A 23,950-nucleotide genomic window follows, 5' to 3' on the forward strand; every position below is an offset into this window, starting at 1 on the left:
ATGTACGAGCATTTTAATTTCAAGAATGTATCATAGGTCTTGTAAGACTGTAAATAAATAAATAACTTTTTTTTACATTTATCACTTATAACTGATACCAAAAAAATAATAATAATAATAATTGGCACGCCCTCTGTTAGGTGTATGGCTTGGCTCCTCCGGCCTGATACTGATAACAGTAAAGCCCAAATATTTAGATCTTGAAGCTTGCAAAGAAAATTCTGTCGCCTTGGTATTTATAAAAAATTTATTCGAACCATTTTAAAATATCTTCATGTAACCCTTTACATACACCTAGATGAGAACACCCATCTCGAATATCGGCCAACATATTATATTTTTACAGTTTAAATAATTGTCATACAGCGAAATCTTACTTAAAGTACACCTCTGCTTACAATATTATTGTATTATCTCCATTTTCATATTATAATTACGATTTTTTACTTTAAAGCAGTATTAAAGCAGTGAAGCTTATGCGTTTAACGTATAAAATAAATAAACAGATAAACTTTTTCACAAACCTATAAAAAATATCATATCAAACGCTCAGACATAAGCTAAGATTCGAATTCTACAAAAAAGTTAAATACATAATTTAAATTACTCTCGAACTTACACAAATACATATGCATATATTGTATTACAACAAAATATAAAAATAAAGTAAAAATTAAGCTACTGTAAAACACAACAATTATTTACATTAATTATTTGTCCTTAATTTGAGATTATTTTAACATTTGCAAAAAGCAAATTTATCTTTGTGAGTATGAAATATCTCCTTGCATATATCTGTAATTAATTTTGTAGTTGCAGTTTTGTAGCAGCTGTGGCGAAACTTATGCGCTCCATCCCAAACTCGCCTAAAGCACCAAAGCGGTCGAAACAAAAACGAGCATCAAACGGAACTCCAACTTCTCCGCATTCCACCCGCTGCACTAGCTGCCATTGCTGCCGCCATCTTTCTTCTTCGGCCGCAGTATGAAATTCAAATTGTAGTTCGTATTCACCGCGTAGTACACATTTGCATTCTTCGGCATGACCAACTCCTTGTCAGGCAGCACCTGCGCCAACGTGTATTGTTCGGGATCCGCCTCGAGGCCGAGCTTCATCATCGCATTGCGTATGACTTGCGGTGTGCGCTCGTTGTTGCCAAGCATTATGCTTTTATACAGCACAATGCCATCCAGCTCGACGTTCTCCGTCTCATATGTCACGCGTATGATGTAAAAGTCAGGCGCGTTATTTGTTTTTACCCCGGGCGATTGCACCAGCTGTGCGTTGATGATCGGTGATCCCACGTTCAACTGAGAGTTATTGTGTCCGCTGCCAGTGCTACCGCGCACACCGTTGGTAGAATGTGAATGCGTCATTTTTGTATTCGATTTTTGTCCGCCCGAGTTACTTGAGTCCATTGATAGATTTGACACGCTGCTCGAGGCAGACAACAGCGATGCATTCGGCGCTTGTGCATCCCGATCTAACGAATTGTGTCGCGAGCTGTAATGTGAACTGTAGCTGTTGTTCAATTCGCAATAGAATTGTGAGCCGGCGCCGCTGCTCGAGTTCGACGCTATTGAGTCAGTCTTGCGGTGCCCATTACCGCCTACGCCACCCATGGAGTTCGATGAGATCGTCGTGTTCGTAAGCGATGTGTTGGTCGAAGCGGTTGACTTGCGTGGCGCAGGTGGTGGCGATTCGAGTTGGCAGGAAAGCGTGTGTGCCTCTCGCTCATCCAGTACCAGCATCGAGGCGAACCAACGATCGAAGTTTGGATCTTCGCGCAGGTTGTACGTATTGGCGGCCCCCTGTAGTAGTTTAATTTGCGCCAGCACTTCAAATTCTTTGCGTTTTTTGTCGAAATTGATGAGCTGATGTTCGCCTATTGTGTCCGGTATGGCGGCGTGTATCATTGTCAAATCGGTGAGAAAGGTGCCCAGGTAAGGTATGGTGCCATGCGACGTTTGCGTGCTCTGTGACATGGAACGAAAGTAGATATAATTAGTGGGTTATGCTAATATGCTATGCAAGGGGTGTGTTTTTGTCGTCTGAGTCAGTTGCGTTGCTTGGGTCGATACTGGTTTGCAATGTGCAGGCACTCACTTGTTTCTGTATGATCTTCTGCAGATGGCGATCGTGTTCACCCACCGTGTCGGCAAATTTTGCAGTACCCTCACGCATGAGTACCTCACGCTGCGCCCAAGCGTTGTTGTCTTCCGAAAATATTCTGGCAAGTTCATTAAAAATCTCCATCTGAAAGGTGGCATAAAATCATTTATTTATGTACTGGCTTGGCTTCAGCTTTATTGGCAAACATTTTAGTTTTAAAACATAAACATTTATGCAGCGGTGAAAGAAGGCTTCAGCCTATCGTTATTTCCATTGCTACTTTGTAGGCTTATCATTTCTAAGTAACATAAAATCACTAACCTTTTCTTTGGGTAGCACCGCCCATATTTTTGAAAGTCTATAAATAGGATTCGATTGCAGCCCCGAAATGATCGCCTTTAGCGAAGAGAAATTCTTTAGCAGACGCAATTCCTGTGCAATATCAATCCAGGTGGCAATATTTAAAGCACGTTCCTACAAATCAACACAAAACATATTTTATTCGTACTCAAAATTATATTGATTTTACTCAACACTCACCTGTGGTTTAAGTCTTGGCTCAATTAATATACTAGAAATAACCCTAAAGAGTACAGCATTAAATTGATTTATTGTAGCCACAACCGTTTCCGAGCCGCTTTTGTCCCGTCGCGCCCACGTCGCACCAAGGCACTGATGTGGTATTAAACGCTTGAATAACTCCGAATCCATGCGCGTCAGCTGCTCGGCGAAATGACGAACCGGCACGTGCGGAAAGCGAAATGCCTGCAGGAAATGTGTGGGACCACGGAACGCCGGCGCCAAGCATAGCCCTGCAAATTGATCTGTAAACTCCGTGTTGTAGTGGTGTGGCAGCAAACCCACGCTCATGCTCATATTCATATTATTGCCATTCGTGTTCCCACCTACGCCACTCGCCAACCAAGGTGGCAAACTATTCTCCCCATACACCTGCTGTCGCAGAATGCGCTCCAAACGATGCAGCACCTTCACATGCAAATCTGAGCGCGGCAGACGTTTCGACGCAAAAGTCAATATTTGCCGCAGGTTATCCTCATTCCAGTCCTCCGGAAACCCATCCAACCACACATGCAACGCTGAGACTAGAGTTTTCTTGTGTTGTTCGTGTATGGACGTCGCCGGATCGTAGCTGACATCCTCGAGTTGTTGATGCTCTTCGATCTCTTGCAGATGTTTGTCATTGAGTGTGTCATAGCGTCGTATGAGCAAATTGAGCACCTCCTTGGGAGTGGAGAATGTGCGATATGTGGAGAGAAATACATTGATAAATGTTGACTCCAATTCACCATCGTCTGTGGCTAACGCTTCGACCAAACGCGCCAGTGTGGCCGCCTTCACGAAGCGCACTCGCACCGTTTCCCATTCGAGGTGGCTAATTTCATCGTCCGAATCCTATGGCAGCCAAAACCAAAAAATATAGGAATGAGAAGTGGGAAATAGAGAAAATTGATTAATGTACATAAATTCGTTTCGGTTAGCCAAAGTGATTGCCTTTTAGGCAAACAGAGTTAATTAAAAATTCAATTCTCTGGCTGCCTGGTGGGCTGTCATACACTTACATTATTCGCCGTTGGTGTTGGTCGATGGTAGCGCACCTTTTTAAGGTAGACAGTGAAAATGGCATTTTTCTCGTGCTCCTCGCCCCAGAGACGCCACGTGGGCTGTAATGGCACATAGATCAAAATGAAAAATGATGAACATTAAATTATACTACACGTGGTTTCTTGATGGAAAGACAAAGAAAGTTCTAAGGTAGAGTTAAGGCAAAAAATTAAATCCTACATACATATATAAGTGTGTATTTATGTACGTAAAGAGTAAATGAAGGTATGTGGGTGTAAAAGACTGGTGAGTTGAGCTGAAAATGCTGACAATAAATCAATATCCTGGAAGTTATGTAGAGTATATGAATTTTCGATAGAGTGAAAGAGTCGTAAGGGTTTTTGTTTTCTATAAAAAAAGCAGCTGCTGTTCGAGAATAAAAAATGTATTTAACTTTTTTTTGTGTTATGCGACAGAGTTAAGGCGCGAGCTCGGCGTTTCGAATCGACAAGGTCTCTCGTAAATAAGAGCCCATTGTAACTTTGATAAGCTGCATTAAATAACTATAGCCCCTGACTTATTGGTAGGTTAGGTTAGGTTTGGCAGCCGCATCGCACATAGAGACAACGATGCCACTTAGACCACGAAATGGGTCCGTTGTGAGCCGCGGGGGCTGGGCTACAATTCCCTCTCCATATTGAACCATCCTGAGCTTTTGACAAATTGTAAAAGGTTGTAGATACCTAAAGTGTATAGATTATCTATATTTGTTATGAAATAGGATTTTAAAAATCGGTTCCTGCTTCTGGCTAGAGCTTGTGCAAAAAAGGTGTTGCATTGTTTCCAACTCCTCCTCATTTCTGCAGCAACGACAGAAATCATGCGTGTAAACGCCTACACAGTTTTATAATCTCTCTCTTGGACTCTTAGACAGACGTAAGTTTAGCCTTGGCCATGTTTTCCTAGCAATTTCACAGGTGTTAGTGTTAATCCATCTTTGATTTGCAGAACTGATTAGTGCGCCCTTATTGAGAAGCTTACAAGTTGCGAGAGGTATCTCCATAAAATTACTTATGTCTGGCATACAGGTACCTTCTCTTGCAAGTTGGTCTTCCCTACAGTTCCCTGGTATATCTCTGTGATCTATAGATTATAGGATATAAGATTATAGGATATTGCTTGGACATCTCATTTAGACATTGGCGACAACGTAAGACACTCCTTGACTTATTGGTAAGCCTTGATAATTTATTTTGTATGATATTCATTGAGAATAATTCTGGGACTTTTGTGTACACAAAAGAATAAAAAATAATATATGTGAAATATTTAAATTTTAAATTAAAATTAGTAATAATGCAAATGATTTATAAATCAATGCAATCCCGTAAAAAGCACTGACCGCTTAGTTAAAATTATTTTCTATCCAATTAAGCGGCCACAGACAATACAAGACGTATGTAAATGTATAGTAATAAAAAGTGAATGGGTTGCAAAATGCAAAGAAAAGCTTGGAATAATAATATTAGCAGAATAACCAAATGAGCTGTGAAAGAAATTTGTATTTATTTGTATGTATATTCGCGTGCATATTCGCAGTGTAGAAATGTGTTCGTAAAAATTTAAATGCGCTGAAAATTTAATTGAAAAGCAAGATCAACAGCGGCAATGGACCGCACCGACCATCTGGCCAAGCAAATGCATAGTTTCGCGAACTCGACTAGACGGACTGATGGCTGCCTGACTGACTCGATGTTGTGGTTTATGACCGAATATGCAACATTGCAATTTAAATTTATAAACACAAATTATTACGCGAATTACATATGCTAAATGCGATGGGGCAGCTCATTGGTATGGACAAACACATAGGCCCAGGCACACAGCAGCCGCCCACCCAGCTTGGGCATTGGCTGGTGGAGCGACAAGCCTGGTACGCGGCTCGCGCTTTAATTGAAACTAAATTGAACGCTTTCACTGGCAGCGGCGTTGGTCATGAATTCAATTATGCATCAGTGTAATGATAGAGCCGGGCTGTTATGCAGGAACTATTGAATTAAAGTAGTAGACTAAAATAGTCGCCTTTGGCAGGCTCATTCAATTATTCTTGCATAATAGGTTTGCTGTACGCAACGCATGGCTGAGCATTCAGCAAATGCAAAACACAGCTGATGATGTAGCAGAAATGTTATACGAGGGTCGTTTGAAAAATACGTGCAAAGTAAGAGAGATGGCACTACTGGCGCTGGTCAAGGTTATCTTTAGTTAGTAGCAGGAAGAGCACGCACCAAGTTGCAGCCAGATCGGTCTATTAATGGAAATAGGACTCCAAATCGTTTCACATCCTTACTATTCTCCGGACTTGGCTCCCTCGGACTATTATTTGTTCCCCAATTTTAAGACATAGCTGGCGGCAAGAAGATTTTATTCAAACGAGGCGGTTTTTAGTTTTTATTTTTGCACGGACTTTCCAAACGACCCTCGAATAATATGAAAAAGTGAGCTAGATGCTTGAATGCTCATTCAAAATGTTATACATTACTTACTAAATAGCAAATGTTGGACTTTGGAGAAGCAAAGGGCAATTATGCCTACGGCTGCTGGAGTCGCATATGCAGCAGGTGTGCCTCGTAGCTTGGCACAACAAATGCTGATCAAGAAGAACAAAAAAACATTGAGAACTTTTTGGGTGAGGGGAATTTCGAAAATAGTTCGCCGTTTTGTAAATATTTTTCGCCCACGAATGCCTATTTTTCGTTGTTGTACAATATTATATTTGCTGTTGTCGTTGTTGTACGAGCAGCAAATAGGCTCGTGCACCAGATGCTACTTGTTATTATAATCGACGTGCGCGCAGCAATTCAATTTTCATATTTTCGGACAGCAGAAAGAAGCGATCACTAAAGCACACTCGTCGGCGGTTTGTTTACAAATATGCCGGGCTTTCATTTATTTTCGCAATTCGATGGAATTTCTCAAATTTACCCCACCACTGTCTGTAAATTGTGAGGGCACTAACAATAAGAAGAAAATAAAATAGATTTACTATACAATTTTTTCTCTTTTTTTGGTTTCTCTATAGTTACACACACCTTGATTTTTTGTAAAATTACATTTTATGATTTCTCTGCGCTGAAATATATATTGACAAGCCTTTTTCATATCGTATGTACTTATGCATACATACACACATCCATATGTAGTTGTTTAAACGGGGTAGCTGAGTGCACGAGCACTTGAGATCTTCCACTAATTGAGCGATAAAAATTGTATTCATGGGTGTACACAATGGGCCAGAAGCTCGAGATTTTGGCCAAAAAGGCAATTTTATTTTTTTTAACGGGGTTCAAATTATATGATTATATGCACTTTTGTACACAAATCACTGAAATAGCTTTGTATGATATTCATTGGGAACAATTCTGCGACTTCTTTAAATAAATAATTTCGAATTTTCTAACGTTCCCTAGTTATCCAATATGTTTTTTTTAATGAGAACTTTTAATATTATAATGAGTGATCTTTTTTTATTTACATGTAAGAATATTTTAATTATTAGTTATCACTTACTTATGAATATGGACTAAGTTAGTAAGGGAGTTCTTTTAGATGTAATTTCAAAGATGAGTATGTTCGAATGAAACCTTCTCCTACTTTCATATATCAAATTGAGAAAATAATAGACTAAATTACTCCTCGAAGTATGCACGTTAACTACGATATGCGCTTTGTTGCTTATTTTAATTTAAACCCAAAGAAATGCCATTTCTTCTATAATACCGTCGACTAATCCACTCACACCTCGGAATGAGAGATAAAAAGATGAAATTGTGCATAAACTTTTATTTTGGTGTTCTAAAAGTTGTCTCAAGTCTTATAAAGTCTCATGTCCGCGTCGTAAAATGTTATATTAAAGGTCAAAGGTCATAAAAATCAATTTTTTGCAAATATCTTGTTCCCTATGGCATTTTGATAATTTAGTCCCGTTTAAGAAATGGCCATCGTAGCACGAATTGGTGGTGCGTGACTACCATTCGAAAGTACTTAGGTTCGAATCTCAGTGCATGAAACATCGAAAATGATAGAAAAAGTTTTTTCTAACAGCGATCGCCTTTCAGGCAATGGCAAACCTCTGACTGTATTTGTGCGATGAAAAGCTCCTATTGGAAAACCATTTGCCGTTCGGCAATATTAATGGGGAAGCTCGCCCAAACACCTAAAAAGGGTGCAAGCACCAATTATAAATCAAATAAGAAATGTGGAGCATCAAATTCTCTACTAATTGCGTATTAAACATTTTTTGATACGATTAGCTGATTTTATACTAGAGCGCGGAGAACTTTCTCCGCTCCCCGATAGAAGATCAGCCGTTTTTTTGCTATATACAGTTGTTCCCTTTGCTATGTGTTGCTAATTCTTTGCAATACTTATTTATTTCAAATCGCTTAGCGTAACTACAATTGATACAGAAACGTTAAATCGCCTCACACTTTCGTTATCTACACTCAAAGCAATTGGAAAAAAATAAATTTAATGCTGCCAGAAGAAAAATGGACAAAATTCTTTTAAAAAATTCATTAAAAATTGCGAATACGAATTAAATAAAACCTTCAACATCAAGTTTCACACCAATCTGAAAGATTTTTAAAATAATGTCCGACGTATTGGGTCCACGATGTTGAATTTTTAAAATCTTACATCAAATTCGGACCCAGCGACCTTGAAAACCCCCGAATAACGAGTTTTACGACAATCTGAAAATTTTTTTAAATATTGTCGAATTTCGAATTTTGGCCACTTTTGAAGTACGCTGGCCCATAGTGGCGTGTTGAAATTCCCACAAAACGTCCTTGCCCAACAAAAAAAAAGAGATTTTTCGGAATTTGCCACTCAAAACTAGCTGTGTGTATATTTATTATAATTTTTTATATTTAATTTTTTGTTTTGGTTTTTTTTTTTTCGTTTTTGAGAAAATATTCTTTTAAAGCGCTTCCACTTACAGAATTATGGCACAGCAGCCTGAAAATAATTGTTTCCAAAGTTGTTTGAGTGCTCAAAAGATTTGCTACAATTAGCACAATTTGCTCGTAATTAACTCGTTTGAAAGGCCAATATGTGTGTATATACATATGTAAGTTTCTGAAAAATTAATTTATGAGAAATTTTCTTTGCGTGGAATTTAAAAAGAAAGATGTGTATATAATTTGTAAAAAAGGAATTTCTTTGAACTTTTGGGGTTCTATAAAATATGAGTTGAATAAATTCGCAATTTGTTGGCGCTTGATTGAATTGGCTGGGAAGGGAGTATTAAACGAATTTTAAACACTTTTCGTTCTTATCTGCTCGATATAAATTTTGCAATCGATTTTAAAGTAGGTACCTCATGAACTAGATACTTGAAATTCTCAGCATTGTTCAGAGCATAGAGGCATTTTGGTGGCGCTGGTGTCGACATTTTGCCGATTCATCTGATATTAAAAAAAATATCACTTATATGAAATAAGAGAACTTTGCAAAAAAATTACCCCATAGGTGGCGTTGGTGTCGAGATGTTAGAATATAAGCATTTATGATTTGGTTTGGCTTGTATTCAGAAAATATATTACTTAAATGAAAAACTTTACCCATGCCACGGCATGATGTTGAGGTCAAATGTTAGAAAGAAAAAAAAAAAACAATTATATACATATGTGTGTATCATCCAATTTGGTTTTACACGAGAAATGCGTTAGATGTAAGCAGTAAGAATTTTCTTGACGAATGTTACTTTCTACGCTCCTTAAAGGTCGATACTGGGTGAGCTCACGTTTTGCTATTTACAATATTAAAAATACATATTTTTATAGCTCTTCAAACCTCGCAATTACAAACTGTGAAGTCAACAATGTTAAAAGTCCAAGGGGAAAATATTTTTTTAAATTTTAGTCCGTTTTAAAATTTATTTAAATTTTTTTTTATTTAATTTATAATTTTTTTATTTACCTAACTAGCATTGTCCCTAGGGAATCCCCACATTTTTTTTTTCATTTATAATATAAAAATTCAATCACTTAAAATCGACATTGGCTTAAATTATCATTTTTAAAGTACAAGATTCACATGAGTTTTTAATTCCGCCTACTCAAAAAGCACAACCAAAAAGTGTTGCATGAAAAGCCGCATATTGTCTGTTTTTCTCTTTCATCAATCATGTCTAATAGCCCCATTAACATAAACATTCATGTAAACACGCATCCCCAATTCCTTAAGACGATTTTCGCATGATAAACAACTTTGCAAAAATACAGTCCCTGACCCTGATGAACCCCCTGCTCGCTACTCTACACTATTCCACTATAAGCCTTGACAGTTCGACATTTCCCTCGTGCGCTTCAAATAGAAAAGTTAACACGAAAATAAGAAGCGTCTAAACAGAATTGGCGAAATCCATTTTCAATGTTACTCGTGTCCTAAAAATAAAAACAAATAAATAAAGTCGGTATAAATAAATAAAAAAAAATGGGAATTATGCAAATCAGATAAAGAGATATCTGCGCGTCGCTCTGTCTAATGCGGTATTTAGTGCAAAGACAAATACTTTCTGATATAAATACACAAACATGTATATATATATATACGCCATGCTCATACATATGTGCTAGACATGTTGATCCCGAAATCCCGAAATTATGAAGGCGTATGTAAAACTGTGATCGCAATAAAAGGTGGCCTATAAATAAATTTTAAAACTTTTACATCTGGAAAAAATCTATTTCCTATTCGAACATTTTTCTTTTTCAATATTAGAAACAATTTTTAAACTCAATTAAAAAAAACTTTCTCAATCATTTTGCTGTTTCATGCACGGAGAGTCGAGCCTATGCACCAACTCCATTTGGCTACGGCAGCCGCAGAAGTAACTAGTAAAAGAGGGCTAAAATTGCCAAAACCATAAAGAATTGTGGGAAGTTTTTTGTGTCTCTAAATTTTCCCAATTTTAGGCAAATAAATTTTTTGTTTTTTAATTTTTTTCATGAGTCATATATTTTTGGGCTCATCATAATTATCTTTATAAAAGTACAGCGGTATATCGTCTTAAGGATAAAAATGTGTTTTAAAGAATTTTTTCACCACAACAATATTTTTATATGGCACAAGGCTTAAGGTATATTTTATCTCAAAATAGATTAGACAATTTTTTGATTGGAGTTTAGCAAATGACGCCAAATATCCAAATACCAAGGCTTTCGATTTTTGCATTATTGTCAACACTTTTGTCAGCACTGTGCTCCGGCTATATTTCTGCCACGAAAAAGTTCCTCATAAAAAGCCATCTGTAGGGAGGTGGTATAAAAATGTAAGTCTTCTCATCTTTATGCTCAGTAAAAATAAAAGGAAGAGCTCGGTCAAACGCCCTACAAATGGTGTTTAAAGATTTAGATCTGATTACGAGGGAAATGGCGAAGAACAAAATCTTACAGCCGAAGTATTGGAGCGAAACATTGGGGACAACGAGCATAAACCTTAAATTGTTTGATCTATACTTTATGAGATATGGATCACTACAGCCATCTACCGAGAAAATAATGGATTTCCTTTTTCCCAAGCTGTTTTTATCTAATTTTTCATCACATACAGATGGTTTCAATCAATTTTTTTTTAATATAGAATCCCAGGATTAATCCCGATATTTATGACAAAATGAAAATCGGGATTCATAACTTTACTTCATATTGAAATTTCTAGTGTGCTCGTATCTCCACAATTTATTTTGTCATAGGATACCAGTGACACCTAATCGATTTTTATTTAGGTAAAATGCATATCAGTATAAATTGAAAAAATAATTAAACGGATTTTCTTCCACAAAAAGGCTCTTTACTTTCATTAACCAAATGATTATGAAAATGAAAACAAAAAACTTGGAAATGTTTATTATTTTTGTATTTTTATTCCCGGTGGCAATCAATATGCATGCACGTATGTATGTACGGGCTTCACTTTAATATATTCCTTCAAATTGACTAGCCTTAAAATTATTAGGTATTTTTTTATTAAAATAATTACTAAGTTGATGTCCCCTCCCTATTCTCACTCTCACGTATGTAAAGTTGCAATGCGGGACTTTTTCTCAAAGAATTATCAACTCATTGAACAAAGGGCAGTGTGTTACTTCGTTAAACCGGTTTTTTACGGCAAAATACAATTTGTTTGACTTGCTGTTCGTATGGCTGCTTTTCTGATTATTAAAAAAAATTGAAAGCTCTTGTTTTCCGCAGAAATGTATGTATGTATATGTATGAACGCAATGAGTAATTTATGCAAAAGTAAACAAATCGCGAATGCCATAAACCTCTGTATGGAATGCAGAAATGTGTTTGGCTCATCTGGCGTAATATTCTATAGAAATATTTAAAATATATTTATTGAGTTTATATTTTCAAATGACATAAATTCTTTCAAGGTTCGGGATTTGTTTTATTTTGCATATTTTTACTCCTTCCTAAAAATGTTGATACAAGCTTGGTTGACTCAATAAATAGTAAATAAATATTACGCTCGTTCGCACAAGCGAACCAGTTTTGAGGCTTCCACAAACGGCGTGAAAAAAGTACTTCTTGGACAATAATTAAAAAAACGCCATTTTTGATAGTAAATAATTGGTTTTGCCTATCTAGGCTACGACAAATGAAGTGGCTGTCCTTAGTTTAGTCAGAGGCCCCTGGTGATACCACCGAAACTATCCTATTTTTGCTCACTTGGTGCTCTTAAAACCATTGTGTGGCCTTTAAAAACCTGGTTATACTAGCTAGTTTGAAATTCGCAACATTCGCAATATTGCCCAGTAAAGCGAGACCGAGCAGTCCCAACCGTCTTCTACATAGAGCCACCCGTATAGAAGGTGTTCGACTCGCTCTTCCTCTTCTATATCCTGGCAGTTTCTGCAATAGTCATTGAATGGTTCTGCTAATCTCCTAACATGTCTTCTTATTAGACAGTGTCCATGTAGGGCACCCACTATGATTCTTCATTTGAGCGGACTCTTGTTTCATTCGGGCCACGTTTGTCCACTGATAGCCCAAGTTTTTCACTTTTCTCAGTTGGAATTAGCAACACTAGTTATTAAAAGTTTCCATGTCGACCTTGTCCTGACTAATTTGGAGCGAGGAGCCCAATTTAGCTAACTCATCTGTCTTACAGTTACCTTTAATGGAGCTATGTCTCTGTGTGCCAGAGAGTAGATTAATAGTAAAATACTGTGGAAGTATTTTTAATATAATAATTTGAACACTCTTCTACTGTTTTAGACGAGACATGATAGGGACGACTGACTGTCGGAGTAAATGAAGATTCCTCTTACTGTGATTACGCTTTTATTTAGCACTAAAAGGCTATCTGAGATTGTTGGTGCCTATAGTTTCCGAATGTACACCACCTCCACCTTGGTCATTGAGTTTTAAGCCATCAGTATACCATATATACTAACCCTCTTTTCATTGTTTATTACACCATTTTCCCAATCCTCTCTGGATGGAAAATGGTTTGTATAAGGTCTGTTCAGGTATGTATTCACCGAATCACAAAAGTATGTGGCATTAGGAATGCCAGGAAACATCCAAAGTATGTGCGAGTGTCCCTGGTTGGAGCATCGATGATTCAATCTTATCTGTCTTTCTCAAAATTGAAATATCAACCCTCGAACTAAAAAAAAATATATTTGCAGATGAAAGTGTATGGGTTTTACATCACTAGAACCAATGTTTTTGGCAACCATTTTAGGAAAGGAGTTCCAGCAAGCGACTTGTGCACTTCATATTGGCCAGCATGTCTCATTTCTGTCACAACTTTAGAATTACTATACCTGTATTAGTCTTGGGAATCTGTTCGATTTTTTGCACGCTATGCGACATTTATTGACGGCTCCAGAACAAATTTTCCTTGATTATATGATGTCACCATCACGAGAATGGCACTAGACTGGAACCCGCAAGAGGATAGAAGTTGCGGTCGACCAATGATCACTTGGAAAAGGTCTATGTTGCGCGAACTCGCAGATGCCGACATCACATGAGGCGGCACAAAAACAACAGCTCAGAACCGTGCACGATGGAAGAGTCTAATCGAGGCCCTGTGCTCCCGAGCGGAGTAAACACGGATATAAATATATAATTTCAATGTTGTCAATTTTAGCAAACTCGATTCTTGAGGTCAGGTTGTGAAATGTTTAGCCTCTCGATTATGAGCAGGAAGTTCTAGCGTTCATTTTATATTCTACGCTGAATATAATTAAATAATTTTTAATAGATATTAGAAATTTATTTCTCTTACCCAAATGTATGTATGTATTTGGAATTTGAAGTTTATTTGAAATTAATCTACTCTATTGGAAAAGTGCTCACTCTGAGTTCCAAGTGCTCACTATGAGCTCGATGAATTCACTGTCAACGTAGAGTAACTGTTTCTCATACAATAGCACAAAGTGCTCCAAACTATCTGTAAAGTACACATACATACATGCATGCTATGGTATATCAATTTTACCTTACTTTAAATTCTTCCCTTTAGACCATAAACTCTTTGAACATTTTTAATTGATTTACCTTCGTGTGACAGTAATTTTTCGCATGCAAGTCTTTAGTTTTCTTCGAGAGATTTCGCAATGTGGCGCCAGTGCAGGCACACAAATATTTCAAACTGGATACAACTTTCTTCTCAGCACTGGTCGCATCGAGATCATCGTAGGAATGGTATGAACTATTGCGGCGGGATTTGGATAGGGGTGTGGCACAGGATGAATTCGTGGGCGATTTGAAGAAGAGATCGAATGTGGGCGCCGACTTGTGATGGCGAAAGTGATGGAATTGTAATGTTTGAGTTTGAAGCGCATCCTGTTTGGTGGATTGAAATTCGTGCAGGGAAGGCGATGGTAGTGGGGATTTCGGTGTAAGTGGAGATGAGGCAGGCTTTGGTGATGATGGAGGCTTTGGCGACTTTGGTGTTTGCTGTGGGACGTTATTGGAATGATGTTGTTGTTGTAGCTGTTCAGTCTCGCCCAACTGTTGCGGTTTAAGCACATGCTGTAGTTGTTGCTGCAGTTGCTTTTGCAATTTCTGCGTTAATAGCTGTTGCTGCTGCAATAGGTGATATTGCTGCTGCTGTTGTTGTTGTTGCGGTTTGATGTGTAGTAAAGTTTTCGGTTTTGGCGGTAGCGGCGGCGGCACACCATAATCCAGCGAAGGCATCAAGTTGCAGCTATCAATTTGTTGTCCTTGTTGTTGTTGCTGTTGCGGTGAAGTCAGTTGGTTTCGCGGTAGTTGCAGCTGATGCGAACTGTGATGGCTGTGATGATGATGGTGATGATGCTTATGTTGATGTTGATGTTGGTGTTGATGCTGGGGCCTGCTTTGTTGCTGTTGAAGCGCGTGATTGATTTGATTGTGTTCGTGGGGTTGATACTTCGGTGAATTGAGGAGTATATGTTGCAATTGATGATCGCTGCTATGACACTTTGTCAGTTTGAGCGGTTTGGGTGGTTTGGGTGGTGGCGGTGAGGTGCGTGTGGGTCGAGGAAGACGCGGTTGCTCACGCTGCTGTGATGGCTGCTGATTGCTGTTACTTTTGCCAAAGTCAACGTTGCTATCGTCCCCAGCAGCCGCCTTGTCCAATGTGCTTATAGCTGTCGGTACTGTTTTCACTGCTGACGAGTTGCTACTTTCGATTATGAAACTCTATATGAAAAGTGAATAATGAAATTGGGCACGTTCAGCGCACATGGCAGCATTCGCAAACGAATTAAACACAAAGCGAAATGAACGAAAATGAAAATGAAATTGATTGCAATTGACCGGAAAAAGTTCATAATTAAAATGCAATAACAACAGTGAGATGAACAACATTTTTCTGTAGCTACTTCAACTCTTCACACAAATCAAACTAAATGCAAGCAAGCTTAGTTAGGTATATTGGCCCTTTAAATCATCTTTAGCTGAAATCCATTGTTTTTATATATTTTTATATTTTCTGAAACAACAAAGCTATAGAAACTGTAGGTCCCTCTATTTGTGGAACAAAATCAAAACGCACGCTACAAATAGGAGGAGGAGCTCGGCCAATCACCTAACAGAAGTGATATAAAACATATTAACGGTATTTTAGAGCCAGTATAGCAACAAAAAATTAAAACAAAGTAAATGAAGCTCAATATTTTCTTCTGTATAATTCGGCGTTTCTAAGCATCTCACTTTAATTAGCCCCTTTTCTTCAGAAGCCAAAGTGTTGAAAATTTCATAAAACGAGCAGAATTTGCAACAATCGACACTAATCAAACGAAGTCGTTACTATCGTTACAATCGACACTAATCAAATCGAAAAACCAGGTCAATCAACTCTTTTTCAAATTGTCTGCATCGCCCGAGGCGCTTTGCGCTTGAGTTCAACGTCCAAGACGCAAGATTGCAAATACAATCCTCAATTAGCGCCATAGGCAATTAATAATTGAGGCAATATGCAGCCGCTGTACAGAGTTTCAAAGCCGGCGCTAGCCAACCCCAAGGCTCCAAACGTTGCGTATACGCCCCTGACCTTGGCTACGCAGTTTGGGTTATTCGCGACAATTGAAAGCAAAGTGAAGAGCAAAACAATTGAATTTGGCTTAATAAATATGTGTGTATGTAGAGCGATAGCTAAGTAAGTTTCCACATCCAAAACAAGCGCTCGACGAACCCTCTGAGTGCTTAATTTTAAGTGGTATTTGTTGTTGTTATTGCCATTGCCATCAAAAGCACATCACTGTCATCGAAATCGAGATAAAAGCTGGCCATTGTTTATAGTTTTTTTTCAGCTTTTGTTATTTTTGAATGTCTCGCAATATTTAACCAATTAGCACTTCAATATTTCGACGACGGAGATGAATTTCAATTACACACTCGCCTTACTCGCAGCTCTTACTGTGATGCTTGTTTGAATCACGCAATTTGTTGCTGGAACAATTAATTTTTTCCTAATTCACTTAGCATTAGCTGAGCTGAGTATAGTAAAACAGCAGCCGATTTTATGTCTCAAGTGACTCAAAGTAAATTTTACAAGCCAACAAAATGTCTTGGCTGCTTCACAGTGCGTGCAAATGAATTTGAGTAAGTAATGGATCTGTACGTATGTGTGTATGTATGTATGTATGTATGTATGTATGTATGCATGTATGTGTTTATAAGAAACTTGCTATTCATGTTGAGGCTACCACCGCTTACTTGGGCTGTCATAACTTCAGTTTATTCGATATTGAAGAAACAAAAATGAAGTCGAGGATTAAAGGGAATTTTTACAGATATTTTTTAAATATTTTAAGATTAATTTTTGGTATTAAAAAGTTTTGAAAAGCAATTCATTTATGCGCAGAAAATTGAATTATTTCATCCATTAAAACAAAGAAAAAAAACAAATTTATTAGGCATTCATGAATAGACTGTTTCGCGAACTTTACCTGTAGACGTGTTCATGGTGGGCATTTAAGATATGTTATTTTTGACACATAACTGCTTAGAGTCGTATTTTGCATAGAAATAATGAAACCTGCAAGAATCTAAGATTTTATCTGTTTTATTTTAAAACAACATCTAGGCGCGTCTTTGTAGAGACCCTTTATATTTATTAATTATGCTTTTATTGTATGCTTGTGGGTCAAATTTAAATGACAAACGTCCCAGTGTATTCCCTTCACGGAAAATCTGCTTATTCATCCGGAGCCAGCATAAAACTGTAGGTCTACGGGGGAACAACATCAAATTGTACAGCCCAAATGTGAGGGGAAGCTCAGCCAAAGAGCTCTCAAAAAGTTTACCCGCTAGTTCATTAATACTATAAATTTAGTAGGCTCTATATTACCATACATTCTCGAGATCAATAATATTGATGCATGCAACCCCGTATTTGCCCCTGTCGGTATGCATTAAATATTGCATTTTTGCTCTGATTTGTAGTTCTTTTAATCTAATTTAGTGCAACTTAATAATTATTATTTTGCTCATAAAAGATTAATGAATAAAAACAAACCGAGATATTCCCTTCACCTCACGCCAAGCTTATTCGCTTTTATCTTCCTCGAATGGTGTCTAGTAGTTAATAGCAATTTTGTAAAATAGATTGGCCCTTGAACTCTGTCCCAACCATGGCAAAAACTTGTGTAAAAACTCGCAACATTTAAATATAAATAAGCTTCAAGCGATATGCATTTATGGGAACTTTGCGTTATTAAAAATGTTTGTTGTTGCTGGAGTTTAATTACTTTAATGCATACATTCATACATATGTATGTATATAGTTAGTTGCATGGCAAGATAACGCAACCTTAGGCTCGCTGCATTTATATTTTGCAATTATTAATGACTTCGCGTCTGTGAGACGTTGCAATAGTTAATTATAATCACAGAGAGCTATAATCTTCCAAATTTCAATTTAATTTAGGTTTTGTAAAGTAATAATAATTATTAAAATTCAGCAATTCGAGCGAATCTAGTTTTCTATTATTATATTTTTTTTTTGTTTTGTGAAATCAGTATTTGTAATTCAAACTTCCAACAAAAAAAAATATTTTTGTAATAGGAGTTCACTGGAAAATGCAGCTCATCGTAAAATGTACACACACCTATACAAGAGATATTTAAATGTCAGCCAATATTCGTATATGTGCATCTACGTATGTACGTATGTATGTGCTTTTGCTTAAGGAGATGTTACTTTACAATAACCAGAGCATTTGTGGACTTTCGCGGAAGTCATTCAATTTATGGCAGGGCACTTGGAAATATTTTTAAGCGTAGAGGTCAACATTAAACATTAAACACCATAAATGGCGAGTATATCTGAATATATACACGCGCATGTTTTGAGCGTTTAACATGAAGCCTTTGTATATTTTTCATTTGTTTGCGAAAATACATATTTTCATTCACAAAGTTTATTTATTTTTTTGATTCTCAAACTGTGCGATCAAAGTGCTGTCTATCGTGGGGCATTGCCTTCAAATTGTCAATATTCCGATTACTGTATTCCGTAGTTTATTGAGAGCGAGAGTGCGTTTTGTTTTCCGTACTGCCATTTTCGTTGTTTTTGTATAAACAGTTACCTATCGGCACCGCTGAAACACTTCCTAATGGCCCGGCTGTCAAATGAGGTGTGTTTGCTCCCCACATCTTGCAAGTTGGCACTTACTCACGCCAGCTGCACAGTAAGAGCAAAATAACCGCATATACACGCATTTGTTGAGATAGAGGAATGCGTGCATGTGTACACATATATTTACAACAATTCGTTGCTTTATTTTTGGTCATTTAGCCTTACATATTTTGTATTTTCCTTATTGAAGTGAGGAAAAAGAAACATTTAGTTATAAACATAAATGCCATTCCTAAACAAGTGCACGAACCCTGCAGGAAACACTGAGGTAGAGAAATCAATCTCTGCTTCTGAAGCAGTAAGATTTTGACAAATGCGAAGCACTTCGTCGCTGCTCATAGCAAATCCAAAATTTAAAGGAAAATAGTTTTTAAATTACTATAGCTTCCGAGGCAACAAGTTATGATTTCGAACCAGGCTGATAGATGAAGGAAGCGGGAAGTATCACACTTAAGTTTTAATAAAATAGATATAATTTAATTTTTAAACTGAGGTGCAATATTTTATGAAAACAAAAATTTAAAGAAAATAATACTTTTTGTCCGACCCCAAGGAATCGTTGCTCTACCATAAGACAACTACTATTCAGTGGCAAACGTGAGCGGGGTTTCAGTTTTGTGCCTCATAGATGCCAAATTTAACACTGGTTCCCAACTACTATGAAAAGGATGATGCGCTAGATCCAGCTAGTCGAATTTTGTACTTAACCCTTTCAACGGTTATTTAGAAACTGTCAACTGCATTTCAGAGAGAATGAAATGCGAGATTTCAAATGTACCTAAGAATATTTTTCAATATATCTTAAAGTATTTGCGACCGTTAGATATTTTCTGAGGTACTTTTTACGCCCTATGAAGCACAGCTGACTATTAGAAAATATATTTTATGCTTGCAGAAGCGCATGTAATGGTTACCAGAATACGCAGCTGCCGTAGCCGAATGCGTTGGTGCGAGACTACTATTCGGGTGGGCGTAGGTTCGAACCTCCGTGCATGAAATAACAAAATTAGTATATTTCTGCCATAGAAAACCTCCTCATAAAAAACCAATTGCCTTTCGGAGTCGGCTTAAAACTGTAGGTCCCTCCATTTATGGATGTTGTTCCATATGGACGCATGCCACAAATGGGAGGAGGAACTCGGCCAAACACCTAACTGAAGTGTGTGCGCCAATTTTTATTTTTAAATATCATTTGAAAAAGTGCCATTCCGGAAAAGCTATCGAAAAACCGAAATCACCATGCAAAATTCACTAGCTCCATTTATATATAGAAAATAGAGTTTATGCGAACTAGTTATGGTTCTAAATTCACTAGAAGCGCACCAGTTCGGTATTAATAGATTTTCCTCCAAGGAAGTCAGTGTCAGACGCACATGCATACTCGTCACTACATACATACAAAGATGAATGTGACTTGAATGGATATGCTACATATGCCAAGCTACATAATTTACGATAGTTTAGTCTTAGGAAAAAAAAAATTGTTCATGAGCTGACCTCTCGCAGCTACTGTTTACTATCAAAAAACAAATAAAAATTATTGGAAATTTTAAATATCGTACAAGGTCTCCAATAATGAAAAATTTTGTTTGGAATCAGATGAAAATAAAGCACTTCGAAAAAAGAAACTTTGGAAAAATATATAAAAATTGATTTAAATGATAGCAGTGTTCTGCTATATACTAAAAAATATTTTCTGCCAACATATCTAAATACACATACGAAAATATACCAACTGTTATGACGTCTTGGTATTGAAATCGAATTTTTCATTCATCCAAAATTTTTGTTGTTTAAAAAATCAGAAAATTCATTCATGTATTGATAATTTCAAACCGAATTTTTCTTTCGTTTCAAACTTTTGCTGTTTTTAAAATCAGATAATTTATTCATATATTGAAAATTTCTAATCGATTTTTTTCGTTCCAAATTTTTTTGTTTTTCAAATCGGAAAATTAATTTACATATCGCACTTGTTATGTTAAAGCGTAACAACTCAAAATTTCCAAATTTTAGTTTTTTGCAAGAAAACAATGTACAGTGGTCATCTCTACCCACTGTAAAAATCGTTCAGTGGTTTGTCTAGTCTTTCGTTAAAAAAACCGTTATGACTGTCTCTTTGTTTTCAGAATGACTTCTTTTGTCTCAACTAAAGAGTTACATTTTTAGTTGTCTCCAAGTGTTTGAACAAATTTGTGTCACATAATGTGTAACATTTTGGTTTGTTTAAGTTTGTTTAAGTTACGTGTTATTTTTTCAGTTAAACAGAGACAACTCAAAATAACACCACTAAGTGTATAAAAAAATTTCAGGAAAAGAGTAACAACTCAAAAATTTGTTATTTTAGCGCAACTACTAAACAAATAAGAATGAAACAACCGTTATATTGTTTTTAATGATATTTTCGTGCAATTACATTTTTTTATTAATATTTACGGAAACAGTTTTTCGTCTCTACTGAAAATGTTCAGATTTTGAGTTGTTACGCTTTAACGAAACAAGTGCGATATGTATGGAAAATTTCATGATAATGTCGCTAAAGTTAATGGAGATGAAGAGATAGATTTCATTTGAGAATTTTTTCTCAATTTCATTCAAGTTTTTACGAGTTAATTTGTCTAGCCTGGCCTTATTGGATATTCTTATTTGTATATTAGTTTTGTTTTTATATTTATTTATATCCGAAATACAGAGTCAGACTTAGGTCTTTTAATAGTACAGTATAACTCTACAGATTGTTCCAAAAACCAATTTTTCTTCTTGATTATCATTATTTTCCGGGAGAAAGTTGAACAATTTTTTTATATTTCTTTATATTCATCGCATTTAAGAAGATGGCAAAAAAAATTACTTTTTAACTTTCCAGTATTTTTCACAAAAAAGATTTTTTTGTTGAGACAAAAAAGATTAGTTTGAACGCGGGGAGACTCTAAACACATTTTTTTAACTTTTCAAATCTGCGGCTTTTTACAGAAATACAATGTTCAAAATCATTTCAGGCAGCAGCAATAAACTTTTCAATGCTTGAATATCGACTATTTGGTTTTTTTATTAGGTTTTTTTCGTTTTTTTTTTTTTAATTTTTTTTTAGGCATACATAACATGCGCACTTAACTCTGAAATCAATTACTTAGTTGAGTGCAAACATTTTACGCTTACATAATTAAAAGTGCGTTCACTTCGCTAACTGTTCCAATTTTTTAGACGCCATGAAGCGCGATAACCTTTCATTCCGCAGGGCCTTAAGCTAAGATTAAGGCTACGTGAATGCCGCTTATCTCTCATATCACACTGCCAATAACCTTCACAAATGCTTTCAGTACTCAACAGAATTGTGTGCATACTTATTTTATTTGCAACGCCAAATTAGCTATTCCGTAAATAACAACTTAAAATAATTTAAAAGTGCGCGTTGCAAATTTGTCATAAATTTTCTGCACCACAGGAAGTTGTAATTATGTAATCAGCAACAATTCATGCGTTTCATAACTTAGAATGTAAAATAATTTATTTCTTTTGTTGGTAATTCATGTACGCCCACACACATTCAAATATGTACCATATATCTTGTGCTAGACCTTACAGAGAGAAAACAACTTTGGTCTCTGTTGCTCCAGTGGGGCAAATTCCTGAACAACCAACTTGCTGTATAGAGCACCAACATAACAGATATCTGTATTTGCATGCATACTTACATATATACAACTTCCTTATGTTTAAAATAAAGTGTTATGCGGGTGTACCGCCCATTAAGCACGAAACTAATTGACTTCAACACCACAACAGCTGTAAAAGCAGAGACGAAAAGTGAGTAAAATCTAAAACAAAATAGTTTCCTTTGTTTTGGAATACTTAGCGATGACTCAAAGCTTGCAGCATACATACATACATGTGCACACTCTTATATAATAAATATTTGGTGATTAGCTTAATTTGTTGAAAATTTGTAAAGTAAACATTAAGTGGGAATCCAGACTTAGTTTGTGTAGACAAAGAAAGAGGTGATGGCTTAAAAAGTGTAAGGAGGCATAGTAGACGCTACTGGGTATGGGAGGGTAGGTGAAGCGCCGTTTGATACCATTTTGAGACCTCAAACGGACAGATATCTACATATCTAATCCTCCATCTCTTCTGCGCTTTCCTGAGAAATAAGTTGTGCAATTCCACTTTAACACTTCAACTGTGTATGCTAATGACGGGGTGGCCGATCTCTGAGACCAATTTAGTCGACCCCTTCCGGGGAAGCTCATCAACAATTTGATTTCCCTCTATGTTCCTATCTCCTTGAACGCAGATCTGAGAATTGGTTCCTGCACGCACAAGGAATTTGATCTTTTCCATACATGAGTTGACCAGTTTAGATCTGCACCATGGCGTCATCAGAGCCGCAATGACTACCGGAAAAAATTTTAAATACCTTTCCGTTTTCACGTTCCCTAATCATTTTGCATGCCTGCAGGATCGCAAAGACTTCTTTCTGCCTGAATAACACTAGAAGTATTCGACAGTTTTAAGGAAATAGATAAATTGATTTAGAGAAAAGCTCTGCTTCGACACACATCAGTGAAAACTGAGGCACAGATTTTCCCCTCGTTCCAATCCTGTCTTTGGAAAGATCGCCCTGGCACGGCCCTTAAGCTCCCGATTGCGGATAGGGAGATCTGTACGAAGTTCAGAGAAATGCGGTGTTAACTGCCTAAAAATGCTACCATGTCTCTTGAGAGATTACCTCCAGAGGTCAACCTCCTTCAAACTGATTGCTCTTGGTATGCTTGATGTAAATTTCTAGTAAGGAAGCTTAACAAAATAATGTCTAAAAAGTGTTTCCTGGTAGAGAAGCAATCTTTCCGAATTTTATAAAGCATGTGAGTCTCTTATTTTACTTTTTCAGTGGACGCCATTTTGCCTTTGTAGCATAGCTTAAGTCGCGTTCCTTTGCTATTACCCGCAACGACTGCTGCATCCTACTTATGCAAAATAAACCCGAGTCTTTTCATGGCACTTACGTTGCTAACTAAATTTGACTTGATGGGTCTGTCAAATTGAAAGGAAACATGGATATATTCTAGTTCAAAAGGGAAGCATTCGTATAAATTATTAAGATTAGTATAGTAAAAGCGGTAGA

The 23,950-nt window shown here is 36.8% G+C and overlaps 1 protein-coding gene across 5 annotated transcripts in view; it reads right to left on the reverse strand.

Moving 5' to 3' along the window:
- Window positions 1-229: 229 nt before the first annotated feature.
- LOC128860692 (ral guanine nucleotide dissociation stimulator-like 1) overlaps window positions 230-23,950 on the reverse strand; it is a 45,737-nt gene continuing 22,016 nt past the window's right edge. For 4 of the 5 annotated variants that reach the window (XM_054098357.1, XM_054098356.1, XM_054098355.1 and 1 more), the window contains 5 exons: window positions 3,693-3,794; window positions 2,653-3,525; window positions 2,434-2,586; window positions 2,107-2,256; window positions 230-1,976 (listed from right to left, as the gene is read on the reverse strand). In XM_054098357.1, the coding sequence (XP_053954332.1) occupies window positions 942-1,976; window positions 2,107-2,256; window positions 2,434-2,586; window positions 2,653-3,525; window positions 3,693-3,794 (2,313 nt within the window). In that variant the 3' untranslated portion in view covers window positions 230-941. Of the gene's footprint in view, window positions 1,977-2,106; window positions 2,257-2,433; window positions 2,587-2,652; window positions 3,526-3,692; window positions 3,795-14,255; window positions 15,384-23,950 lie in introns of all 5 variants that reach the window. The other variant, XM_054098354.1, reaches the window with a different exon arrangement.

Source organism: Anastrepha ludens, chromosome 4 (assembly GCF_028408465.1).
Source record: "Anastrepha ludens isolate Willacy chromosome 4, idAnaLude1.1, whole genome shotgun sequence".
NCBI lineage: Eukaryota > Metazoa > Arthropoda > Insecta > Diptera > Tephritidae > Anastrepha > Anastrepha ludens.